Genomic DNA, 25444 nt, shown 5'->3' with positions numbered 1-25444 from the left:
ATAATGTAGCTAAATAGGCTTTCGCCAAAAATGTTATTGGAATAGTTAAGCTTTCTTCTATAATAGAATACATTGTATGTAATCCCGGTGAGGTGTAACTCTTGTTTTCTTATTTTTAATCTACAAACACTTATTGTTAAAAAATAATAAATAAAATAAAATAAGAACTTGACTTTTCTTCCTCAAGAAATTGTAAAATAAATGACTTAGTGTCATTGGAGTGTTCTCGTTAGTGTCATAGGAGATGGACAACCGATTCTCATTGATGTTACCCATCCAATTGATTTCGTATGCTATTACATCACCATTCGCCTTTACAAAATGTTACCCAAATTCTTTTAATATATAATCTTTTGGTCTAAATTTTAAAAACAATATAAATAGCATTACCACTACTTTTATAAATAACACATATTCCAATATATTTTTAATATGATATTGAAAAACATCTTGTTGATCAAGAAAGTTGTATCATAAATAGGGCCTTTAACAAACACAGCTGCAAATCCAAAACACAAGTGTTTTTTGTCAGTGTCAATATAAAAATTATGGGAGAAGAAGTGAAGCTTTATGGTGCTAGGGGAAGCCCTTTTAGTAACAGAGTAAACATAGCTCTGAAACTCAAAGGAGTTGAATACAAATACTATGAAGAAGATCTGAAGAACAAGAGTACTTCCCTCCTCAAATATAATCCAATTCATAAGAAAGTTCCTGCCTTTGTCCACAATGGAAAGCCCTTAGCAGAGTCACTTGTAATTCTTGAATATATCGATGAGACATGGAAGACTCACCCCATCTTGCCTCAACACCCTTATGAAAGAGCTCAAGCCCGTTTCTGGAGTCGTTTCATTGATGACAAGGTAACAATTCTTCCAAAATAATCTTTATAATTTTTTTAGCTAGATCTTTCGTCGAACACAGCATATTTGAAAAGAAATAACCCATATGCCATTTGTTCTAGACACTCTCTTTCACTTTTTTGAGCTTGAACTTTCGTCGAACAACTTATGTGTTTACACAAGTAATAATTTGACGTTGAATATGATCCTTTCCCAGATCGTAACAACAACAATTAAAGTGGTTAAGGTGAAGGAGGAGCAGAAAAATGCGTTGGAAGAAGTAAGTGAGTACCTGGAGATCTTAGAGAAAGAGTTGAAAGAAAAGTATTTTGGAGGAGAAAGCATTGGGATGGTGGACTTAGCAGGAAACTTCATAGCCCAATGGATCCCAACAATAGAAGAACTTATGGGAGTAGAGATATTGACAGAGGCGAAGTTTCCAAAGCTCTGTAAATGGAGCCATGATTTTGCTACTCATCCTGTGGTCAAGGAAGTATCGCCCTCTAAAGAAGAACTCGTTGCTATCTTCAAGCCTCGTTGGAGCCCCACCAACTGAAAAGAAAATTATCATATCATTATCACCTTATGTTATCATAATGAATAAAATACTGGACTAGACATAGTCATTGTTATCTTCGAATAGTCATTCCTAGTTTTTTTTCATAATTATGCTTCAATGTGTTTCAAAGATTTTCATTAACTTACAATTAAAAGATGTTTTTAACGAAGAGATTGGAAATCGAAATAATGTGAAATTAAATGTTTCTTTTCTTTTAGATACCATCTTCTTTGATCTTGAGTTTTTCCTCAAGAGGACCTCATATTTTCTGGACATCTTTGGAATCGGTGTATAGTTTATATAGCCTATTTTAGGAGTTTGAGGATATATCTACATTTCAGGGGAGGACTAGCCTAGTCAATAAAATTTTCAAATCATATTGTCACGTAGGGAATCAGTAGATTCAGTACCATCCAAATGATCCAACCTCACCAAGCCTTAATTCGTCGTCTAAATAGTTTCTCCAACCATTAAAACAAGGAATAAACTTTGAAATATTTACATGAAAAATACAAAATAGTATCTTATTTACAAAAATACCTTTGGACAATATTTTTCCTTGCTTTTAATTATAAAAATACTTCCTTCAAAAAAAAAAAATTATAAAAATACTTTACACAGCTTTTTCCATTTTTTATTATTTTTATTTTTATTTTCAATTTCTAAGTTAGTGTTGAGTTTCTCTTTTCATTTTTTTTTTCCAAAAAATCACATTCTTCCCGACGATTAATCTACGATCAAAACCCATTCAACCATATCCATCTCCAACTTCTTCATCCAACTGCCTCTATTTTCATTCAGTTTTTTTTTTATATCTTTCATTTCGTGTATATAATGGTCATTACCCGTTTCTCTGCTTCTCCATCTCCATTGCCAAAAAAGCTTTAAAAATAGGTCATAAATCAGTTACTAATAAGGTTAAAGGGAAACGCCCAATCATCGACGATGATGACTCCGATTTCGCTCCCCCCATGGCTAAAGGTAGTCGTCGTCTAGTGAAGAAGAGGTCAAATGTGTCTTTGCCTGAAAAAAATTTCAACTTCGACGGCCAAAAGAGAAAGAAGAAGTTAACTTTAAGACAACTATGATGAAATTATAATACAACAATTATATCTGTTGCGAGCCAACTAACATAAAACCACAAAAAAACTAATAATTTCATATATTTAATACAAACAAATATTACAACATTCAGATCGCGTATTTGATAATTCTGAGCCATGTTTTTATAATTTTATGATATTATAGTAGCAAAACCATTACTCAACTAACGTGCAATTAGAAATGTTAAATGTGAATGTGTATCTATAAGAAACTATTTGTCAGTATTTTTTTGTCCCTAATCGACAATTAGTTGTACCTTAATAGTAATATGTGGAGAAACAACTGTTAAAAAAATATTTATGCAACTGTAATGCAACTGTTATGAAACATTAAAAATCAGAACAGTATTTCAACTTACGTAACTCTATCTACATGTTTATTCATGATTTAATATGAATAAATTCACCATTAGAAATTCAGAAAACAACAAACATGCACCAAGATAAACATTTAACTATAATATTGATGTAATTTTTTTTTGGATTATACTTTAGTTGGATTGTTTGGGAACTCCAACTCAATTTTTTGAGATTAGGATTTCATGGATCTGAAAATTGAAGTCAAGACATTAGTTTTATGCGAATTAAATTAGATTTTTGGTGGAATTTTAGTTTCATAGTAGTTTTTCTGTACTTTTTTTTTCATGAATTCGAAATAGTCCATGTTTTAATTGATTCTGGTTGTCTTTTCAGGTGAAGTCGTCGGAATTAATGGCGGTTCTCTTTCTGGTTGGGTTTCATTTTGGTTGTGTTAGGTTGCTGGGTTAGTCAATCAAAGATTGTGTGCGTGAGGTTGTTTGTTTCGTTCCGTGTAGTTGAAGTAGTAGAAGAAGTAGCATTTTAGTAATATTTAATTTATGGAATTTAACTTAATGTTCATATGTGTTTTTTGTAATTTAATTATTTTTTTTTTTGTATATATATAAAAACACCCAATAAACTTTTCAATGTTAAAAGTAAAAGCCAACTAAATAAAGAAGAAAAAAAACTCAATACTTGAATATATAAATGAAAGATGAGCATAAATAAATAAATAAATAAATAACAAGAACAAGGAGAAGAGATGAAAGCAAGCTCTACACAAACACAATCTTAAGTGGAAATCACCAAAATTTAACAAGGTTTAATCTTTTGTCCAAAAATCTTATTTTCCCTTCCTCTAAACACTAAAAGAAGAAATAAATAAAAGTAGTTTTGGGAATTATTAACTCTTTTGGTGATTAGTTGAAAAAAAAAGTGTGTTAAACAAGAGAACTTTAAGTATCTATTGATAGTATTTAAACACCCTGTAATTCACATCACACACCCCATAGTTGTTAGTAGGGGTGCTTATTAAATCACATCAAATCTTTTTAGGTATATCCAGATTTGATAAAATTATATATTAGATATTAGATTTTACCATCCGATCCTATCTAATTAATTTCAACAACATTCATTAGATGTTGGATTGGATCAGTTCTATCTGTTGGATGTATTTCATATATATTTATTGGTTTAATTTGGGTTTATTCAATATTTTAGACCTAGAATTTTTTAGATCATCAGATCCATCAAATATTTTAGGTCCAATATGTATTGGATTGGACTAGATCCATACAATCCAAAAAAAGAGAGTAAAATTTTAATTTTTATATATACATATATGTTTTACGTATAATATTATAAAATCTAATTACTCATCCAAACTAAATGAAGATACTAATTAGTTCGATTGGATGTTGGATGTATTGGATTTTTGAACACCCCATCTAACATTCGATCTGATTTAATTAGATATTCAAAAATAATATCCGATCAGATCACAGTTGTATATCTAATCTTTGTCGGTCAGTAGTAATTGGATCGATCGATTATCATTGAAATGGATCAATTTATGCACACCCCTAGTTGTTAGGATGCCTTCAATAAGTGTTAATATGATATGCTGGGGTGAATTAAGTGTTACAGAAGAGCTGGATTCGAGCACAATATTTAATACAATTTGAACATTTTCTATTGGATCGTCATATAATATATTGTTGAGTTTTGTGTCCTAAATAAAATCCATTTCAATATAATCAGATTTACTAATTAATAAAGATCAGAAATCATATTTTATGTTGCATGGTTCACATGATTTATTTCACGATTATGTTTAATGTATAAATTCTATTAAGTCCATGAAATTCCGTATTTTAATATTCCCAGTTTGATTATTTAATTAAGTGATTAATTAAATGCGGAATAATAAAACTGGTACTGAAAACAGCTTTTCCGTAGTTACAGAATACAACTCTGTAACTCCAGAGAAACCCAGAAAAACAAACAATGCATAAAAGTAAAAACACACAAGATTTTTGTACGTGGTTTCAACAATCCTTTCAGATTGTTACTAGTCCACGGGGCCACGCCCAGAGATAAGATTCATTAGATCGGTATCAAAAATACAAAGTAATTGACTTATGCATAAATAGACTCCCTCTTATTGTATGCCGCAAGCTTGATGTATTCCACCTACTAACCGAATCTTGATAAAATTCCAAGAGCTCGAACTCCCTTCGATCACCTTGAAGAGTGCTTGAATCCTCCCGATTCAAGGCTTAAAGGCTATCTCCCGAAAGCCTATACAACCATGTCCCGAAAGTTGTGTGCTTGTATCATCCCGATGCAAGACTTCAAAAGCAATCTCCCGAAAGCTTGTAAAACCCTTCTCTCAAAGGTGTGCTTGTATCCTCCCGATGCAAGACTTCAAAAGCAATCTCCCGAAAGCTTGTAAATACCCTTCTCCCGAAGGTGCACTGATGTTCTTCTTCATTGGAGACTTGAATACAGACTCAAGACAATACAAACTACAAATAAATAGAGTAAGAGTCGAACAACTCTTCTCTGCAAAACAAAGACACTCTTTCCTTAAGATATGAAAGTGAATGAAAGAGATGCCAAAACCTAGCAGCTATGGGATGTATCTATAATGAATATACATCTCATAGACAGCTTACATTCGGTCTGAACAAGACCTCAACCCACTAGAAACTTCCCTAAAATAATTCTTCAATCAGTCCAGGAATTTCCGTTTTTGTACCTACAGAATCGTGGGCACTAGAAAAGGAAAGTTTTGCTTCGGTTTTCTCTTAAAGAAACCTGATCTAAGAAAAAGGGAAACTCAACACAAGATCAGATTAACAGCTGGTTGGAAAAGAATCAATGTGTAATCAAAACTTACCATATTTACCTCAATTTCCATAAATAGGAAAGCTAGACAACTTTCCTTCCAAGTTTAGATATACACAAATAGGGAAACCATATTAAACACTCCAGCCGAAATATACATTAAATAATAAAATATTTTTGTCAATTAAATATGCCAAAAATGGAGTTAACAATCTCCCCCTTTGGCACTTTGATTGACAAAACATTTTATTATGAGAAAACCTGCATGAAGTGTTAGAAACCAAAGCAAATAGCTTTTTAAAGATAAAAGAGTATAGAAAATACTCCCCCTGCTTGAAAGCACTCTAACACATAAAACAATATAACTTTTTTTGGACGGAAAAGCTTGCAAACCGAAAACACAACTTTTTAAACGAAAAAGTGTTAAACCACAAACAAGCAACTCCCCCTAAAACCAAGGGTCCAGAGTTGTAACAAAAAATCCAAACAATGAATCCAAAAAAAATAATACTTCTCCTCCTTTTTGTCTATCAAGGCGCCAAAGATAGCAAAAATAAACATGGACAAAGTTATAAGTTCAAACATACATTAATAAAAAGCAAAAGAGAAAAGATTGAACCACTTGTTCATCATCATTGGGTCGGAAGTATTTCATGATGCTGTCCATCTTCCTAAGAAGCAAGGCCTGACTTGTCTCCATTCTTCCCAAACGCAAATTGAATTTTGCCATTTCTGTAGGAGCAGAAGTTGAAGCAGATGCAGCAGTAGGATCATTTGTAAGACTAGGGGAAGCAGACCGAGCCTTTCTTTGAGCAGCTTTTCCTTGAGGAGGCTTCTCAGGAATTTTGAAAGTGGTTCCAACAGCAGGCATCTCAATTGATTTGTTCTCAAGAATCAATTCCTCTTGATCAGATAAAATTTTATAGATTAAGTGAGGAAAAATGAGATTGAGCCTAGGTTTCTTGCCCTTTTGAAGAGAAACAATTTGCTCCCAAATCATGTCAGCCAAATCAATTTTAGCACCAATTGAAACTTTATACAAAAAGAATGCAAGTTCATTTGAAACATTTACCGGATTGGAGCAAGGAAACCAATTAGATAGTGCAAACCTCATGAGAGCAGCATGTTGATAGGTGAGTTGAGACATATGCATGGTGTCGGAGAGTTCAACTTCATTATCACCAGTGAGATAATCGAACACCTTTTGACGATCAAACTCCACATCAGTTGGCTCAATTCCCATAGGCAGATTGAGAGCCTCAGCAACATCCTTCACAGTAAAGGAATACCAGTGTCCTCTGACAAAAACTTTGCCAAACATGAAAGAGTCTTCATCGAGAAACTCATCAGTGATGTTAGCATAAAATTCCTTCACAATTCTATCCACATAGCCATCAAAACCGATCAAGGTATCTACCCATTGTCTTTCTTTCAACATGTTATACACTCCAAAAGGCTTATGAGCAATAACATTAAAAATTTTCTCCACAGTAAAATTCCTATTCTCATAGAATTTCATATCTCTAGCATGATCATTATAACAAAAATAATGAGAGTGGGGCTTGAAGTTATCAAGAGAAATACCAGAGGGTCTCTTTCTTTTCTGTGGAAGAACAGGATTTGGAGTGACAATGGGCCTTTTTCCTTTGTCCTTCTTTGGAACTGCAGCAGGGACAAGAACAGGTTCTATAGTGACAGGATTAGTCTCTGGTTCTTCACTCTCGGATTCAGAGTCATCAACAGCAGGTTGATCTTTGGGCACAAATTCTTCACTTGAATCGGACAAGCCCTCTGAATCATGATCCTCCTCACTTTCTTCAGGTTGAGAGTCCGAAGATGACACGGAAGGGGGATTCTCCTTGAGATTTTTGGCCTTTGAAGATGAAGAAACTACATTTTTCCCTTTGGATGCAATTTTAGGTTTAATCACTTCAGGCTTTTTAGGAGTGGAAACCTTGGACCTTGTTCGAGAACTCACCGTGGGCAAGGTCACCAAAGCTTTGTCGACATTAGGAGCACCATTCGAAGAAGAGGACTTCGACAATGTGTGATCGGATGAATAAGATTCATCATGATCACCAAACCCAGGTGTTGAAGAAGCAATTGGAGAAGCAACGACAGGTGGAGAGGCGAGATTTACCACAGATTTTCGAGCTTGGGTCTTCGATTTTCTGGCAGACTTCGTCAGAGCAGAAGACGAACCAGAAGCTCCGGTTGATGGTGCAGGTGGCGGAGGCGGGCTGATCAGAGAAGCAGATGCAGAGCCACGAAAGGGCTTCTTGGACGGTTGGGCATTCTTAGTTTTGGCCATTTTTCTTTGAAACCCTAGAACACAAACACTCTTACACTTTGAAAAAAATATTAGACCTTTGAAAAAAAAATGGAAGGAGAAGAGTGAGTGGTGATCGTGGGTGAGTGGGTAGTTGAGCATATATAATATTTGATTTTACGTACCCAAAATCAAAAAAATAACTAAAATAGGAAAGTAACTTCCTTACCTTTGCATCACGTGTGGAGAGAAAAGGGAAAACCAAAAAGGTTTTTCCAAACGGTGGTCAATGTTTCCTTAAATGGAAAAGGAAACCAAATATCCCCACACAATCTAAGCAATTAATTACCCTACCAAAACCGAAATTGCCACCAAAAAGGAAACCAAAAAATAATTAATTATTTAAGTACAAGTTTCCTAAAAACACCAAAATAAGACCAAATCTCCAAAAATAAAGGAAACACAAAATAGAGAATACAATTAATACATGTTTCCATAAAATGAAAAAATTAAAGAAAAAAATATTTACAGAGAATCGAAAAAATATGCCCCCCTTTTTCTTTAATTTTTTCAAAAACTGTCCCCAAAAAAAAATTTGCAAATAATGAACAAGAGAACACAAAGAGACACATAAAGCACTAATCACCACTTAAGAGCAAAAAAAAATAGTGTCTAAGAATATAATGAAACATAACAAAAAATAACAAGAATTTTTAACAAAGCTCAATTGACAAACTCGATCACAAATTTCTCTCTCTCTCTCTCTCTCTTTTTTTTTTAGTTTTTTTTTTATTAAAAGACAGAAAAATAAAATAACCTTGATATTTTTGTAACTAGAATCCACAATGTCCACTTGTCTTTGTCCCTGATGAAAAAAATCAAACTCATAAGAATAATCAGAAATTATTTTATCAAGCTAATGAAGTAATAGAATGAGATCATACCGGTTACACAGGAAAAATTGACTCAGTCACCAAGAATATTAAAGCAAATCAAACCGTATGTAACAGCTTTATAACACCATTTTCGAGAATAATTTTTTTTTTTTTTACCACAAACTGTGTCAAGCATAAGTGTGTGAAAGTGTAAGCAGGGAACATTGCCCAATTTGTCAAAAAGACTTTTTCTGATAAATTGTAACCATAGGAGACGCTGTCACACTACCTCAATGGTAGCCCTTTTCAATGGTAGGGTATCTTCTACATAACTCCTAATTACATAGTTCCAACTTACTCAGAGATGGCTTTCACACATTGAGATAGGTAGCTCTATTCATCCAATGGAGCTTGAACACACAGTTTTTAAACAACATTATTCGAAAATGGTAGCTTACATAACACTGTTTGATGAACCTGAATATTCCTGTGAGGAGTGAACAATTTTCCTGACAAACCTGTATGACACCATAACATTACCACATTAGCAATAAAATAATGACTGAAATTTTTATAAGGTTGAAATTTTCTTCTAGGACAAGAACAAGACATTATGAACTCTAAGACAACTCAAATATCAAGGATTAAGAAGAATAAAAACATTAAACAATACAAACCCCTAAGGATTTCCTTAGAGAAATAAAACGGACCGAGTCAAGAGCTTTAGTAAAAATATCTGCAATTTGTTTGCTAGTTTCAACATATTCTAAGACTAGAATTTTATTTTCCACTAGCTCTCTAATAAAGTGATGACGAACGTCTATGTGCTTTGTGCGAGAGTGTTGAATAGGATTCTTAAAAATGTTTATAGCACTAGTGTTATCACAAAAGATGGTTAAAGTTTTCAAATCAAACCCATAATCTGTCATCATTTGTTTCATCCATAACAATTGGGTACAACAACTACCCACAACAATATACTCAGCCTCAGCTGTGGACAGAGAGATTGAGTTTTGCTTCTTGTTGTGCCATGAAACAAGATTGTTTCCAAGATAGAAACATCCATCACTAGTACGTTTTCTATCATCTGCATTACCTGCCCAATCAGCATCACTAAAGCAAACAAGATTAGAGTTAGTGTCTTTAGAAAACCAAATCCCAAAATCAATTGTGCTATTTACATAGCGAATGATTCTTTTCACAGCAGAAAGATGGGATTCCATGGGATTTGCCTGATATCGTGCACAAACACCAACACTATAAAAAATGTCAGGACGACTAGCAGTAAGATAAAGCAAACTACCTATCATACTTCGATACAAAGTTTGATCTACCTTTACTCCTTGTTCATCTTTGCTTAATTTCAAAGTTGTGCTCATGGGAGTGTTGGTATGTTTGGCTTTCTCAAGACCAAACTTTTTCACCAAGTTCTTTGCATACTTGCTTTGAGTGACAAACGTTCTCTCATTTGATTGCTTCACTTGAAGACCGAGAAAATAAGTGAGTTCACCTACCATACTCATTTCGAACTCCTTTTGCATTTAGGAAACAAAATCCTGCACTTCAGAGTTAGAATTAGAGCCAAACACAATATCATCAACATATATTTGAGCAACAATTACATCAGAATTAATATTTTTGATGAAAAGTGTTTTATCAACATTTCCTCTCTTGTAATCATGAGAAAGCAAAAATTCAGTTAGACGCTCATACCAAGCACGTGGTGCTTGTTTTAGACCATACAAAGCTTTGTCTAACTTATAGACATGATCAGGAAAATGAGGATCCTCAAACCCTTTAGGTTGTTCCACATACACCTCTTCTTTTAACAGCCCATTCAAAAAAGCGGATTTGACATCCATTTGATACAATTTAATACTAAGAATGCAAGCTATGGAAAGAAGTAACCTGATCGATTCCAGTCTAGCTACTGGAGCAAATGTTTCATCAAAATCAATACCCTCAACTTGACTGTATCCTTGGGCAACCAACCTTGCCTTGTTTCGAATGACAGTGCCAAACTCATCACTCTTATTTTTGAAGATCCACTTGGTTCCAATGATGTTCACAAACGGTGGTCTTGGAATCATTTTCCAAACTTTGTTTCGAACAAACTGATGTAGCTCATCCTGCATAGCAAGAAACCAATCTTCATCCATTAGCGCTTCTTTTACAGATTTTGGTTCTAAAGAAGAAATAAAACATAAAAATTGAATTATATTAGCATATTTTCTTCTTGTAACCATGCTCTCATCTAAGTTTCCAAGGATGAGATCGGAAGGATGATTCTTTTTAATCCTGGAGGATGGTTCCCTCTGTATTGGATCAGTGATTGAATTTAAAGGATACTCAGATTCTTTTGTTGTTGGTATTTCTGTAGCAACAGATTCCTGCACAGTAGCCTCGACAAATGCTTCTGTAGCTTCGTCAAGGTCCTTTTCCTCAGCAGCAGGCTTTTCAAGCAAATCTTCAATCTGTTCTTCTGTGGAAAACTCAGAAAAATCTTTTAGATCATCAACAACAACATTAGCAGATTCCATAACAGTTTGGGTTCTCATGTTATACACACGATATGCCCTACTCTTTGTGGAATATTTTAAGAAAACACCTTCATCACTTTTAGCATCAAATTTACCAATGTAATCACGATCTCGTAAAATATAACAAACACATCCAAACACATGAAAGTGACTTACATTTGGTTTCTTACCTTTCCAGATTTCATATGGTGTTTTGTGAGTACCTGGACGTAAGAATACTCTGTTGATGGTATAGCAAGCAGTGTTAATAGCTTCGGCCCAAAGACGCTTTGTGAGCTTCTTGCTATTCAACATTACTCTAGCCATTTCTGTTAGAGTACGATTCTTTCTTTCAATTACTCCATTTTGTTGAGGAGTTTTAGGAGCAGAAAATTCATGAGAAATACTGTTAGCTTTACAAAATTCATCATATATGGTATTTTCAAATTCCTTACCATGATCACTCCTAATCCTAACAATTTTACCAATGTTACAATCTTTTTCAACTCGTAATTTCAAACACAAAGATTGGAAAGCTTCAAAAGTATCAGATTTTTCTCTCAAAAAATCTACCCATGAAAATCGAGAAAAATCATCAACACAAACAAAAATATACCTCTTACCATTTAAGCTTTCTACCTGGATTGGACCCATTAAGTCCATGTGCAAGAGTTCGAGAACTCTAGAAGTATTCACATCCGGGACACTCTTGTGAGAGATTTTCAGTTGCTTACCTAACTGGCATGGTCCACATTTTCTCAATGACTCTTTACCTAATTTAGGTAATCCTCGAACAATCCCTGAAACAGACAATTTTTTCAGATTTTTATAATGGATATGACCAAGTTTTTCATGCCATAGATCAGTAACATTTTCAATGACAGAATGACAAGTAGCATACGTAGTGAGAGTATAACAATTATCACTAGATCTCAGCCCTTGTAACACAATTTCATCAAGAATATTATATACATAGCAATGATTGCTATCAAAGCTCACAGTATAACCCTGATCACAAATCTGACTAATGCTAAGTAGATTAGCTTTTAGTCCTTCAACCAACATGACATTCTTTAGTTTAGGAAGCCCTTCGAACTTGAGAGTTCCCATTCCTATGACTTTTCCAGTAAGACCGTTACCAAATGTAACATCTCCACACTGCATTGGTCTAATGTTCTCAAGATATTCTTTTTCACCTATCATGTGTCTAGAACACCCACTATCAAAGTACCACATGTTAGTAGCAATAGTTTTAAAACAAGAAGAACCTACCAAGCATTTATTTTTGACAACCCATTTTTTGTTTTTGTAAAACATGTTTATTTCTAAGGTAATTAGATTTAAACATGTTTTGCATAGTGATGCATTTAGGTCGAATGTGACCTTTTCTCCCACAAAAATGGCAAATAGGGATGAAACGTCTTCCATTCCCTTTGGAATTGTCAAACTTACCGTGGTGCTTCTTTTCTGTAACAGCAGAGTGCTTTGCTGTAGAGACGAAAACCTGCGAGGTAGAAACAGTTCTTCCAGAAACAAAACTATTAGATTTAACAAAAGTGGTATTAGAATTAGGTTGATTAGAAACATAACCCAGACCAGCATGATTGGTTTGGCCAAATTTTTGAATTTTTTCAAAGATGGGGGAACCTGGATTTAGCATTTTCACATTCTTTTTAATGTTATCAAGTTCCTTGGTTAAAGAAATAATTTTAGACTCTTTTAAAGATAGTTCAGATTCACAACATTTAAGTTTATCTTCCAACTCATTAATCTTGTTACACAAGACTTTATTATCTTTAACCAGGGAGCGATTTTCAGCACATGTTTCCATCAACTTACCAAACATTACCTTGTAGGATTCAGGCATAGAATTCTCATCAATTTCTAACTCATCTGATTCGGATCTAGATTATTCCTTGTTGTCATCGATCGAGGTATTATTCATGCACATGAATTTTCCTTTTTCCTGCAAATTTCTTGACAAAACACTTGTTAGAGCAACTTTTTCTTTTTCATCTTCACTACTTTCAGAATCATCACTCCAGGTAACATTCAATCCCTTTTTATTTTTCTTTAAGGTATTGGCACATTCAGATTGAATATGACCATACCCTTCACACTCTCTGCAACGAATACCTTTGTTAGATGAAAAAGGTTTAGAGGGATTGTTACCTGAAATGTTACCATTTGAGTTCTTTAAAAAGTTCATTTTATTTCCAACAGATTTCATGTATCTTTGGAAATTTTTTGCTAACAAGGCCATTTCATCATTATTTTCATCATCAGAAACAATATTTTCAGAATCATTGAAAGCAATACCTTTGATTTTCTCATTCGAGAGACTTTGCTTACTCTTTTTCTTGATCTGTTGATTCAACTCAAAAGTTCTTGAAGACCCCATGAGTTCCTCAACCTTCATTTTGCCAAAGTCTTTTGCCTCTTCCATTGCAAGCAATTTTGTGTCAAACCTATCAGGAAGAACTCGAACAATCTTTCGAACCAAGATAGATTCATCTAATTTTTCTCCCAAGGCAAAAAACTCATTAGAAATATCAGATAATCTTTCGTAAAAATCATTTAAATTTTCAGTTTCTGACATTCTCAATTCATCAAATCTAGTTTGCAGCATGGTAAATCGTGATCTCTTTACATCAACAGTACCTTCAAATTGAATTTGAAGGATTTCCCATGCTTCCTTTGCAGATTCACAAGATGAGATTAGTTTAATAAAGCCTTCACCAACACCATTAAAAATAGCATGTAAAGCCTTATTATTATAACCAGACAATTTTTCATCTTCAGTGGTCCAACTAAGTTCAGATTTTACCTGAGTATTACCTTTTACATCATTTTTCAGTAGGTTGAGACCACCCTGTAAGAATAGCTCTCCATGCCTTCTCATCTTGCGATTTAATGAATGTTCTCATCCTGACCTTCCAATAAGGATAATTCGACTCATTCAACAGAGGAGGTCGAGAGATAGAGCTTCCTTCTGCAAACAAAGACATCTCACACAAAACAAGTTAAACGGAATAACCTCAAGATCTCACTAAGAATTTAGTGACTTGCTCTGATACCAATTGAAATTCTGTATTTTAATATTCCCAGTTTGATTATTTAATTAAGTGATTAATTAAATGCGGAATAATGAAACTGGTACTGAAAACAGTTTTTCTGCAGTTACAGAATACAACTCTGTAACTCCAGAGAAACCTAGAAAAACAAACAGTGCATAAAAGTAAAAACACACAAGATTTTTGTACGTAGTTTCAACAATCCTTTCAGATTGTTACTAGTCCACGGGGCCACGCCCAGAGATAAGATTCATTAGATCGGTATCAAAAATACAAAGTAATTGACTTATGCATAAATAGACTCCCTCTTATTGTATGCCGCAAGCTTGATGTATTCTACCTACTAACCGAATCTTGATAAAACTCCAAGAGCTCGAACTCCCTTTGATCACCTTGAAGAGTGCTTGAATCCTCCCGATTCAAGGCTTAAAGGCTATCTCCCGAAAGCCTATACAACCATCTCCCGAAGGTTGTGTGCTTGTATCATCCCGATGCAAGACTTCAAAAGCAATCTCCCAAAAGCTTGTAAAACCCTTCTCCCGAAGGTGTGCTTGTATCCTCCTGATGCAAGACTTCAAAAGCAATCTCCCGAAATCTTGTAAATACCCTTCTCCCGAAGGTGCACTGATGTTCTTCTTCATTGTAGACTTAAATATAGACTCAAGACAATACAAATTACAAATAAACAGAGTAAGAGTCGAACAACTCTTCTCTACAAAACAAAGACACTCTTTCCTTAAGATATGAAAGTGAATGAAAGAGATGTCAAAACCTAGCAGCTATAGGATGTATTTATAATGAATATACGTCTCATAGATAGCTTACATTCGGTCTGAACAAGACCTCAACCTACTAGAAACTTCCCTAAAATAATTCTTCAATCAGTCCAGGAATTTCCGTTTCTGTACCTACAGAATCGTGGGCAGTAACTACAACTTTCCTTTTACAGAAAAAGAAAGTTTTGCTCCGGTTTTCTCTTCAAGAAACCTGATCTAAGAAAAAGGGAAACTCAACACAAGATCAAATTAACAGCTGGTTAGAAAAGAATCAATGTGTAATCAAAACTTACCATATTTACCTCAATTTCCATAAAAAGGAAAGCTAGACAGCTTTCCTTCCAAGTTTAGATATACACAAATAGGGAAACCATATTAAACACTCCAGCCGAAATATACATTAAATAATAAAATATTTTTGTCAATTAAATATGCCAAAAATGGAATTAACAGTCCAGAACATATGTATTTGTTCATGATTATAGTGTCGTCAGCACAATGGAATATAATCATGATTATATGTTCAAAAGTTTAATTCCCTGATTTGTCAGTTCACTGGATTTAGACTGGCATGATAATCAGTGATAGGTATACCTACACCTTGGATAAGTGTTATGTCCTTTCCAGGGCATTGACAAAGTTTACCAGTATCGGATGTATGGAGTATACATTGGAAGGGACCGATATTGATCTTAGATAAGATATCCTAAACTTACCGTTATATATTTCTAAGTCAATATCAATGGTTGATCTTAGGTCTATGAATATCAATCCTGACATGTTTAGGTTCGATCTCAAGAGTATTATTTGTGTTCTTTGATTTGTTAGTTAAGCCTACTTTTTGGTCTGAGTGATACCTACATTTTGGGAACATGATAGTACAATTAAGTGGGAGCGCTAATCATAGATATGGAATCTATAGCTTCTATCTGGAGATAGAAGTAAAACGATGATCTCCTTCGAGCTTGGCTGAATAGAGATAAATGATTGACGCCTCATTTCAGTAATTATATTAGTTTACTGAAATATCATTTATAGATTGCTAAGTGTTTTAAGGATAAAATACATTGAAGGGTAGAACGGTAAATTTGTCCCTATTCAGTGTAAATCATCTATAGAGGATCCTTGACTATTAAGATTGTAATAATGGATAATCATAACTTATCTATGTCGTGGTACATATAAAGCGTTCTATATAACTGAGAGTGTATTTAATTCCAAGTTCTATAGTGGTTCAATGAGGAATTAATAAGTTGACAATTTATTTGGTGAATTCTACATGAACTTATTGGAAGCTCGGTTATATAGGCTCATGGTCCCTTCACTAGTTGAGATAATACTGCTTCCAGACTCAGTTAATTGATTTTAATTAATCAATTATAATTCTAAAATTAGACTATGTCTTATTTAAGAATTTTCACTAAGCAATGACTTAATTGTGAAGAAAAGAAGTTTTGGGGTCAATTTGTTAACTAAGAGACTTTGCATGGTCTAATTAATAAATTACATAAATGAAAATTTTATTTAGTAATTAATTATAATTATTAAATAAATAGTTTTGGCATTTATAGTTTTGAATTGGAAAATATGGTATTATTGAAAAGAAGAATAAGTGGTTGAAATAAAGTGGCAAAAATCTAACTAGAAAGAGGTCCACTATCTTGTACGGCCAAGGTTGACTTTTTGCCCAATATTTTATTCTTTTTAATCAATATAATTCAACCCTAAGCCCTAGTTGAAACACTATAAAAGGAACATGATACTCTCACTCATCCAACTTTTGTCAACTTGACTATTCAACCAAACCTAGATGAGAGAGTTCCTTCTATAGAGATTTCACCTCCTTCATTGTTCTTCACCATATTCAAAACCCTTAGTGATGAGTGACGTGCCCACACATAGCAAGTCAAGTACTCAATCATAGTGAGTAAGATAGTGGTAACCAAACCCAAAGGAGAGAAAGAGATCTGGTTCAGATCTTGATAATGCTCTGCTACAGAAAGGAATCAAGGGCTAGAGATCTTGAACGAAAGGAGTCATATTATTCCACTGCACCCAATGTAAGGTTTTATTAAACCCTTATGTGTTTATTTTATTGTTTTAGAGAATTCATATTTAGGATGTTAATTCAACATACATGTTAGTAAATCTAGATCCTGGTAAAATATTCCCAACATATATCACCTGACACTTCTAAGGAAAATTCTCATATTTATATTTAGTAATTTCTATAATGATTCATTGACACGATTTTTCGTCAACAGATCTAAGAAGATTGCAAATGAGCAAGATGAACACAAGTAAACGTCAATCAAAGTAAACCAATTTATGGAATGGAATTTGGTGATGGCGAACAAGTAATTTTATAGTGATTCACCTCCTTTTAGTGGTAATAGACTAGTCCACTTAGAGTATTATTAATCTCAATGCTTGATAAGAGTTTCTAATGTTATGTTCTCCAAGAGTTCAATTCTCAAGTAAGTTTTTAGAATGAGAGAGTGAAAGTTCGTGAGAATGAATCGTAGTCCATTTGACAAGTAACTTCTCCCCTCCTTATATAGGTTCACATGGTAGGTTTTAAAGTCCCTTAACCTAACATATATCTTTTTCCAACTATTGTTGGGTTAAGTTTAAAATTATAAAATAATATTTCAAAACAAATATCTAAAAAATAATAATTATTGGAGATATTCTTTGATGGCACGTGCCTAGCCCGAAAGTGTCTAGTTTAAAAGGTTGGTCATGCCAAATTGGTATGTTGGTCACGTCATGTTGGTCATGTCATGTTTGTCACATCATGTTGGTGAAGTAAGACATCTTGGTGTAACGGAGCACCTTGGAATGGGATCGACGTGATGAAGTCAGGCAAATCTCGAGGTGATAGGACAACGTGGTTGGGCCATGAGGACCTCCACCATGAGGGAGGTGTTTTGACGTTGTGGTTTGGCTATGAGGACCTCAGCCATGGGGGAGGTGATTTGGCCCACATGGTGTCATGTCGAGATGGAGCCAAACGTGATGAATCACAGTTGTTTTACCACATAGGCGTAGGTCAAGGTGATTGGACATGGCGCAACCACTTAGGCGTAGGTTGAGGTGATTAGACATGGTGCAACCACCTAGGTGTTGGTTAAGGTGATTGGACATGGTGCAAGGATTTGGTCTTTTGGCTCTTTTTTCCACACCAAGGCAAAAAACCATACCATCTCCATGGATTTTTTGAAAGATAGCATTTGTCCCTAAGTTTGTCAAAATACTATTGTCTTATGGTGGATCTATAAAAGAAAATAATTCTTGCATTTTTACACCCCCTATCCACAAATATTAGTATTATGTGGAGCAAATATGTAAATGACCACTAATATTTTTAAGTATTTTAGAATAATAAGAAAAATATAGCAAATGAAAAGCATCGTTTAGCCTTCAAAAGGGCCATCATTATCTGTCACACTCATTTCCTCTCTTCTGTTAGAAAATATAAGAGCTCTTCCACAATAGAAAATCCTTTCCACAAAAGTTTCAAATACTCACTTCAAAGGAAAGCTCCAATAAAAATCAAATATTGTTGGAGAGGATTCAAGCTTAAAGATAATCATTGGGTAAGTTATTCTCACTCTTTCACTATACACTTTTTATTTTCCATCTTAAAATGCATAGAATCCATGAGTAATATAGTGTTCTTCAAAATTTTCTATAAAATCCTCTTTTTACCCATTTTGATTTTGCTATAGTTGTGAAATTTAGTTTGTAGTTTTTAGAATCTATGAATAGAACTTGATATGTAGACTAAGTGCAATCTAAATCCACTTTAATTTTGAAAATGGTAGAGATGTAGGTGTTTGGTGTGATTTGGGTAAGTTTTCTAAGAAAAAATACATGATGAAGATGGTGAAGAACTTTTAAAATACTTAATATGATCCAAGAATCTAAATTTGGGGCTAAAAAAGTGTTTGGGGGGGTTTTAGTTTTAGAATATAAATAGGACTTTTTTCATAAATGTACAACAAAAACAACATAATTACAAAAAATGTGCAAAAAAAAATTATTTTAAAAATTTATACATTTTGAAAACTTATTACATGAAACCATACATTTTAATTATTAAATAAAAAAATATGTTTATTAAAACTCAAAATAAACAATTTCGTAAAATTAATTGAACAGTTTTATAAAAATAAACAAGTTAAATATTTTTTTATTAAAAAATAAATGTTTATTATCTATTTTAGTATGAATTATTATAATTTAATAAGATTTTTATTAATAAAATACAATATCAAAATTATAAACATTAATGTATATAAATATAAATCAATATTTAAAATTACTAAAAAGAAACATGACACATAGAATGATATAATAAATATATGTGAATATTATTTTTTTGTTTATTAAATTAGTATGTTTAATAAATAAAAAATAAAATAAACATATATATAAAGTATTTTATATTATTAGTATGTTTATTATAATTGTAAACATAAAAATAGACATAGTCAATATATACTATACTAAAATAAGTATATTTTCTTTTTATTGTTTCTATATATTGATTATTTTCTAATGAGTTAGTCAACAAATTTTCATATTGAAGTATAATTTTTACATCAAAAAATAAATAAACAAACATAACTTTATAAACTCCAAAAATTATTTAATTAGATAAAATAACATGACACAATAAACAAAGAAAAAGATAAAGATAAACAATTTTTTTTATATTTATATATACTAGGTGATTGTTACGTGCCAAGCCACGTAGTGTTAGTTTTATTTAATATTTTAGTTTTTTATTTGAATTAATAATTAAAATAGTATAATTATTTGAACGATTTATTTTATAAAAATAAAATATGTGTCAGTATATTTAGTAAGTAAAATATAGTTGTGTTATAATAATGTATGTTATCAATAGTAAAATGTACATTAATCTTCTAATTGAAAAAAGTTCTATTATCTCATTTCATATCTAATAATAGCTACACAACTATATATTTATAGACTTTCACATTCTTTGCAAATTACTAATAAGCACCAATAATATTTTCATATTCTAATATTTTTCAACCTTCTCCTCTTGGTGGTAAAATTAAAAATAAAACTAAAAATAAGCACAAACATATAAGGTAAATACTAATTACAGCCCATTTTATCTTTTTTTTTTTATTATTTTTTTAAGCCCAAGCCCAAAAATGTCTAAGCCAACACAATCAATATTCTTTTATATTATCTTTTCTAAATATTTTATCTATATTTTTTTTTTAAAAAAAAATAAATAAAAAAATTATTAATATTCTCCCAAGATAGGTTTGTTAGAGAGATATGTGGCTAAGATGATTTTTTTAATTTAAAAAGAGATTATTAATATTTAAAAGATTGTTTATTTAAAAGATTGTTTAATTTTTTGGGTTTAATTATTGGGTTTATTTTTTAACGGGAGATCAAACCTAATCGTTAAATTTAACAGAATATTCTTTTATTTTTAAGTATATTCTGTTAAACCAAGAATGTTAAACCAAGAAATGCCGTTAGATAGGCACTTTTAATATATAAAGATATATATTATTTGTTTTCTAAAAAATTATTAAAAAATAAACATAACACACATAGAGTGATATAATAAACTTATGTAAATATTATTATTTTGTTTATTAAATTAGTATGTTTAATTAATAGAAAATAAAATAAACACATATATAAAATATTTTATATTATTGATATGTTTATTATAATTGTAAACATAAAAATAAATATAGCCAATATTACTATATATATAATAATCAATAATTATTACTATATATATTACGAGAAAAATTGAAAAAAAAGTTGTTAATTATATATAAAAAATGTATGAGAAAATAGTAATAAGTTTTTTTTTGACATATTTTGTAATTAATTAAAATAATGTATACAAAATTGTAAAATTTCCATAAGATTCTTTTTTTTATTATTATTTACTTCTTCATCACTAAACACGACCAGCAACAATGATTTTTGAGCAGATGTGGCTCGGTCTCTAGGCTGAGATGCCATACCTAGCCGAGGTAGTTCGACCATGGCTGCCAATGTGGTAGTGCACCTCAGCATGGGGCCATTGTGATGGTGCACCTTGGCATAGGGCTGAGATTATGGGATTCACATGGTGCCGAGATGGTGTAGTGTGGCGATGGCGAGACAGTTTGGTCTGGGTCAAGGTGGGGTGCACTTGGCGATCATGGCACCTGGACCTCAGGCCCTTTGGCCCTTTAAATTATTTTTAAGAAGTCCCAACACCTTGTTCACCACTTCTCATACTTGTATAATTTGACACCATCACTTCGACACATGTCATATGTATATATAGGTCATGAATAGAGTCACGCACAGTCTAAATTGCGTGAGTAGTCACACACAATAATTATAATTTATATATTACGCCAGTAACTATAGTACAGTCTAAAAAGTTGACACATGTTATTTTTAATTTTTCTTTTGTCTGACACTATTTTAAACCAACAAAAAATAAATGGAGGACACTACTAACCTATTATACTAACTGGTTGGGTTGGCATCAATATTTAATAATTATTTTTATAATTTTATATCTGCTAGATAGGGATACATTTGTAATTTCACATTAGTTTTCATACATAATTAATCTATTATTTTTTTTTTTTTTTTTCTTGAAGAAAAGAGGCTGCAGAAGAAAAACAACAGATGAAACCAGCAGCCAAAGCACCAAAGAGGAAGAAGAAAACTTCCTCTAGCTCACGTCTCTGAACCTGAGAGCTTCACGGGCACAGTTGTGGGCGTCCATATTAAACTGCCGAGGGATGAACTGCAAAGAAGCACCAGGGAAGTTCGAGAAGAGCAACCGAATGCGCGAAACTAAACCGGAGAGAGCCGAGTTATCCTGCCAATCTTCATTCACTTTTGAGACTAAGTTGAGACAGTCTGAAAAAACCACTTGAGGTGTAAACTGGGACTCGAGGCACCAATTTAGACTTTGAAGCAGAGCTTGGCCTTCTGAAAAAATGGGAGAGACAACACCAGGCACTTAGGTTAGTGGGTGAATATATATCATACATAAATAATAATATAAATATTATTGGGTAAATATAGACCATGCATGAAAATATTAGTTTACCAAAAATTTTGTTAGGAGTACCAGTATTATGGTAATTTCTTGTCCTGAGAGAAGAATAATATTAATTGGAATATTTATTTCAATTTTGTTATAAATAATTTAAAATTTAAAATAATCAAACTTCATAAATTTTATAGATTTTAAATTCTACTTAATTATAATATTCAATTGAGCACAATTAGTCTCATAATCATAATTATTAATATTTACATGCAAATTTCTACCTTAAAATTATATTTTAAATATTACATCCACTTAAAATGTCAAAGCAATAAAGTACAATATTTACTTTTAAAGTAAATTAAAGAATAGCAGAAAGAACTAAGGCCATTTTATTTTGTCCAAGCCAAACAAATGTCTTGTTATTGGCCACGACTAAGAAAGATGTTAGGGTTTTACACTAGTTCAAAAACTTAGAAAGATTTTAAATCTCGATCTTCATTTCATTTAGCTTTCAAAATTGGTTGATAGTTTCCACAAGACCTAGAAAAAAAAAAAAACTAAATCCAACATAGTGCAAATTACATAGAGAAAATAAAGATCTATTGGAAAGGTACCTTGTTTCTTAAAAGGAAGTTTAGTACCCTAAAATAAAAAATTATGGACAAATTTAGACACTCATTTCCAACAAAAAATGAAATATAAGAACACGCATAGAAAAGTTACAGACAATCAACATGCATAGAAAAAAATTATAAGAACACGAAGATAAAAATAAAAAGAACAAATATCTGGGTGATGATCTTCAAATAATGAAAGAGAACTGAAGTTTGAGATCTCTTGAGCTGATTTTTTTAATTTTTTTTTAGCTGAAAGTGAGTTTGATCTTAGATAATGAGAGAACCTTCACTTTACTAAATGGGCGCAGAAATCGAAAAACTTGCAGCCAGTTACACTTCCAATTCTCAAGTCAAATACCCCTCCATTCACTAAATTAAATATTATATAAAAATGATATATGGGGTACCTAATATCGGCCCTTAGATCAAAAGTGAGACTGAATCTAATGGCTATAAATCCGTGCGACACTAGTCACTCAAAAAGTGCATGCGTGACAACAGCTGCCCCTATATATTATGTATAATATGACTATCATTAAAATGGCTCCATAACTTTTGAACACACATTTTTTAAAAAAAATAAAAATAAACCCAAAAATAAATAAATAAAATAAATTATTTCCTTTAATATCAATTTAACTTAGTTAATTAAATTAGATTTATTCTAATTTAATTTAATAAATTAGATTTTCCCAATTTGTCAAATTTAGTTGTACCTAATTTACATAATTAAATTAATTTTTATCTAATATATTTTCATTTAATTAGCATAAATAACTTATAAATGAATTTAATTTATTTTTATATGCATTATTTATTTTTGAATTACCTCACTTATGGCGGTTGGCTCACCTCCCCTATTTGTGTTTGTAGATGTATGTCCATAACTATTAGGGAGGTGAAACTGGCCTGTCTTTACACAGACTATCAGTCACCACTTGATTCGTCATCATCACCTAGTTTTTCAGATAGTAATGAATTCTGTATCGGGTCTCAAGAAACTATATCCCCTTCCCATAGAGTAAGGAAATGAAAGAAGGTTCTCCCATGCTGGTCTTTTTATTTCTTACACGAAGAAGTGTTGTTCCAGATCCTCCACGCTTGTACAGATGGTTGGTCCCTCTTCCACTCAAGACCAAAGGGAAGTGGAAGCTCATACCTCCTCCCCTCACCCCTTAACGTAGGCAATCCACCTTCTAACGATGAGCTAGGAGTGGTGGCTCATGCAACCTCTAGTGGTCCTTCCAAGAAGTGAGAAAGAAAAAAGCCGCCTAAAAAATTGCTTACTCCATTCAAGTGAAAGTGGTGTACCAGACTAAAGTCTAGAAAGCTAGTGTGACAAGCGATCTTACAGTGAGTGACTTAAAGTGGAGCACCATGGAAAAGTATCATTCACTATAACACTTTGGATAGTGGAAGAGTGACTGGAGGAAGAAAGAACCAATGTGACAGCTCTCCAAATGCACACATGTACTTGGACATGATATCAAAAAACCAATAATTTTTTGATATAGCAGACTACTTTGATATCTCACCTGTCCAGATTGCTTCCAACATGGCGGTAATGCCAGTAGAGGAGAGGTTTGCCCCGACTATTGTAACGATGGTAATGCTCAAATTAGTAGGGTTGTATCATTCTGAATATGATTTGGACAACCTAAGCATGATTGATGAGTCCAATGTCCCTGCTGAGCTAGCCAATGCCAAATCACCAACTCCCATTGGGATGGGACATCCTCCCTCTAGGGACATTGGCATCCCTGAAGTGGTATTCTACTCCAAGACTGACTCAAGGGACACTATGTGTTAGATATATTTTACTAGGATCTCGATTTACTAACATGCATGTTGGATTATAATTCTATAGTCTAATATCCTAAATATGAGATTTCTAAAACAATAAATTAAACACATAAAGTTATAGAAAACCTTATATTAATGGCAGCGGAATAATATGACTCATTCCGTTGAGATGTCTAACCCTTGATCCTTTCTATTGTAGAATACGATCAAGATCTGAACCTAGATTCTCCTTCAGGTAACAAAAAACTACACAGTCTTCCACACTATCTTCAGGTAACCTAGATTCTACTCAATCACTTAAGGTTTAATAATTGACAAGAAGAAGAAGACGAGAATTTGAAATTAATGAGAGCTTTGTATATTTTCTATTTGTCTAACAAAGTGAGTCAAATTTTTTTATAAAATAAGAGTTATCATATTCTATTTATATGGTAGCTTTAGGGTTAGGTTTTGAATTAAAAAAAAAATAAAAATGGCTTTATAAAAACAATGTTGGCTGAATTCTATATGGGCCTAATGGGTTTAATTTTGTCATTTTATTGAAACTTATTTTTCTTTTAACAAATGCCATCTTTTAATTCTAATTCTATAAATGATAATTCTATCAATATAATAATTATAATTAATTATCAAATAAAATTTCTATTTAACTTATTTATTAGTTAGACATTTCAAAGTTTCTTAATTAATATACAAACCCTAAATTCTCTTTTTCTTCTCAAAATTGCCCTTGCTTAGTGAAACAAATAAATAAGACATAGTCTTATTTAGAATTCTAATCAATTAAT

At 32.5% G+C, this 25444-nt stretch overlaps 2 protein-coding genes across 2 annotated transcripts; one reads left to right on the top strand and one right to left on the bottom strand.

Annotated features, from left to right (window-relative positions):
- Window positions 1–360: 360 nt before the first annotated feature.
- On the top strand, window positions 361–1615 carry LOC115698009 (probable glutathione S-transferase). Its single transcript, XM_030625189.2, has 2 exons — window positions 361–860; window positions 1057–1615. Exons 1-2 carry the CDS (start codon window positions 549–551, stop codon window positions 1393–1395), a joined length of 651 nt encoding a protein of 216 aa, XP_030481049.1. The 5' UTR covers window positions 361–548; the 3' UTR covers window positions 1396–1615.
- Window positions 1616–8756: 7141 nt separating this feature from the next.
- LOC133039605 (uncharacterized mitochondrial protein AtMg00810-like) lies at window positions 8757–12553 on the bottom strand. The gene is made up of 4 exons (XM_061118502.1): window positions 12457–12553; window positions 11148–11280; window positions 9766–9911; window positions 8757–8788 (listed from the first exon to the last, which is right to left on the bottom strand). The coding sequence occupies exons 1-4, from the start codon at window positions 12551–12553 to the stop codon at window positions 8757–8759; spliced, it is 408 nt and encodes a 135-aa protein (XP_060974485.1).
- Between the last annotated feature and the right edge of the window lie 12891 nt (window positions 12554–25444).

Source organism: Cannabis sativa, chromosome 7, assembly GCF_029168945.1.
Source record: "Cannabis sativa cultivar Pink pepper isolate KNU-18-1 chromosome 7, ASM2916894v1, whole genome shotgun sequence".
In the NCBI taxonomy this organism is placed as follows: domain Eukaryota; kingdom Viridiplantae; phylum Streptophyta; class Magnoliopsida; order Rosales; family Cannabaceae; genus Cannabis; species Cannabis sativa.
Note: the sequence above shows the minus strand (reverse complement) of the source record. Positions and strands in the feature narration are given on the sequence as shown.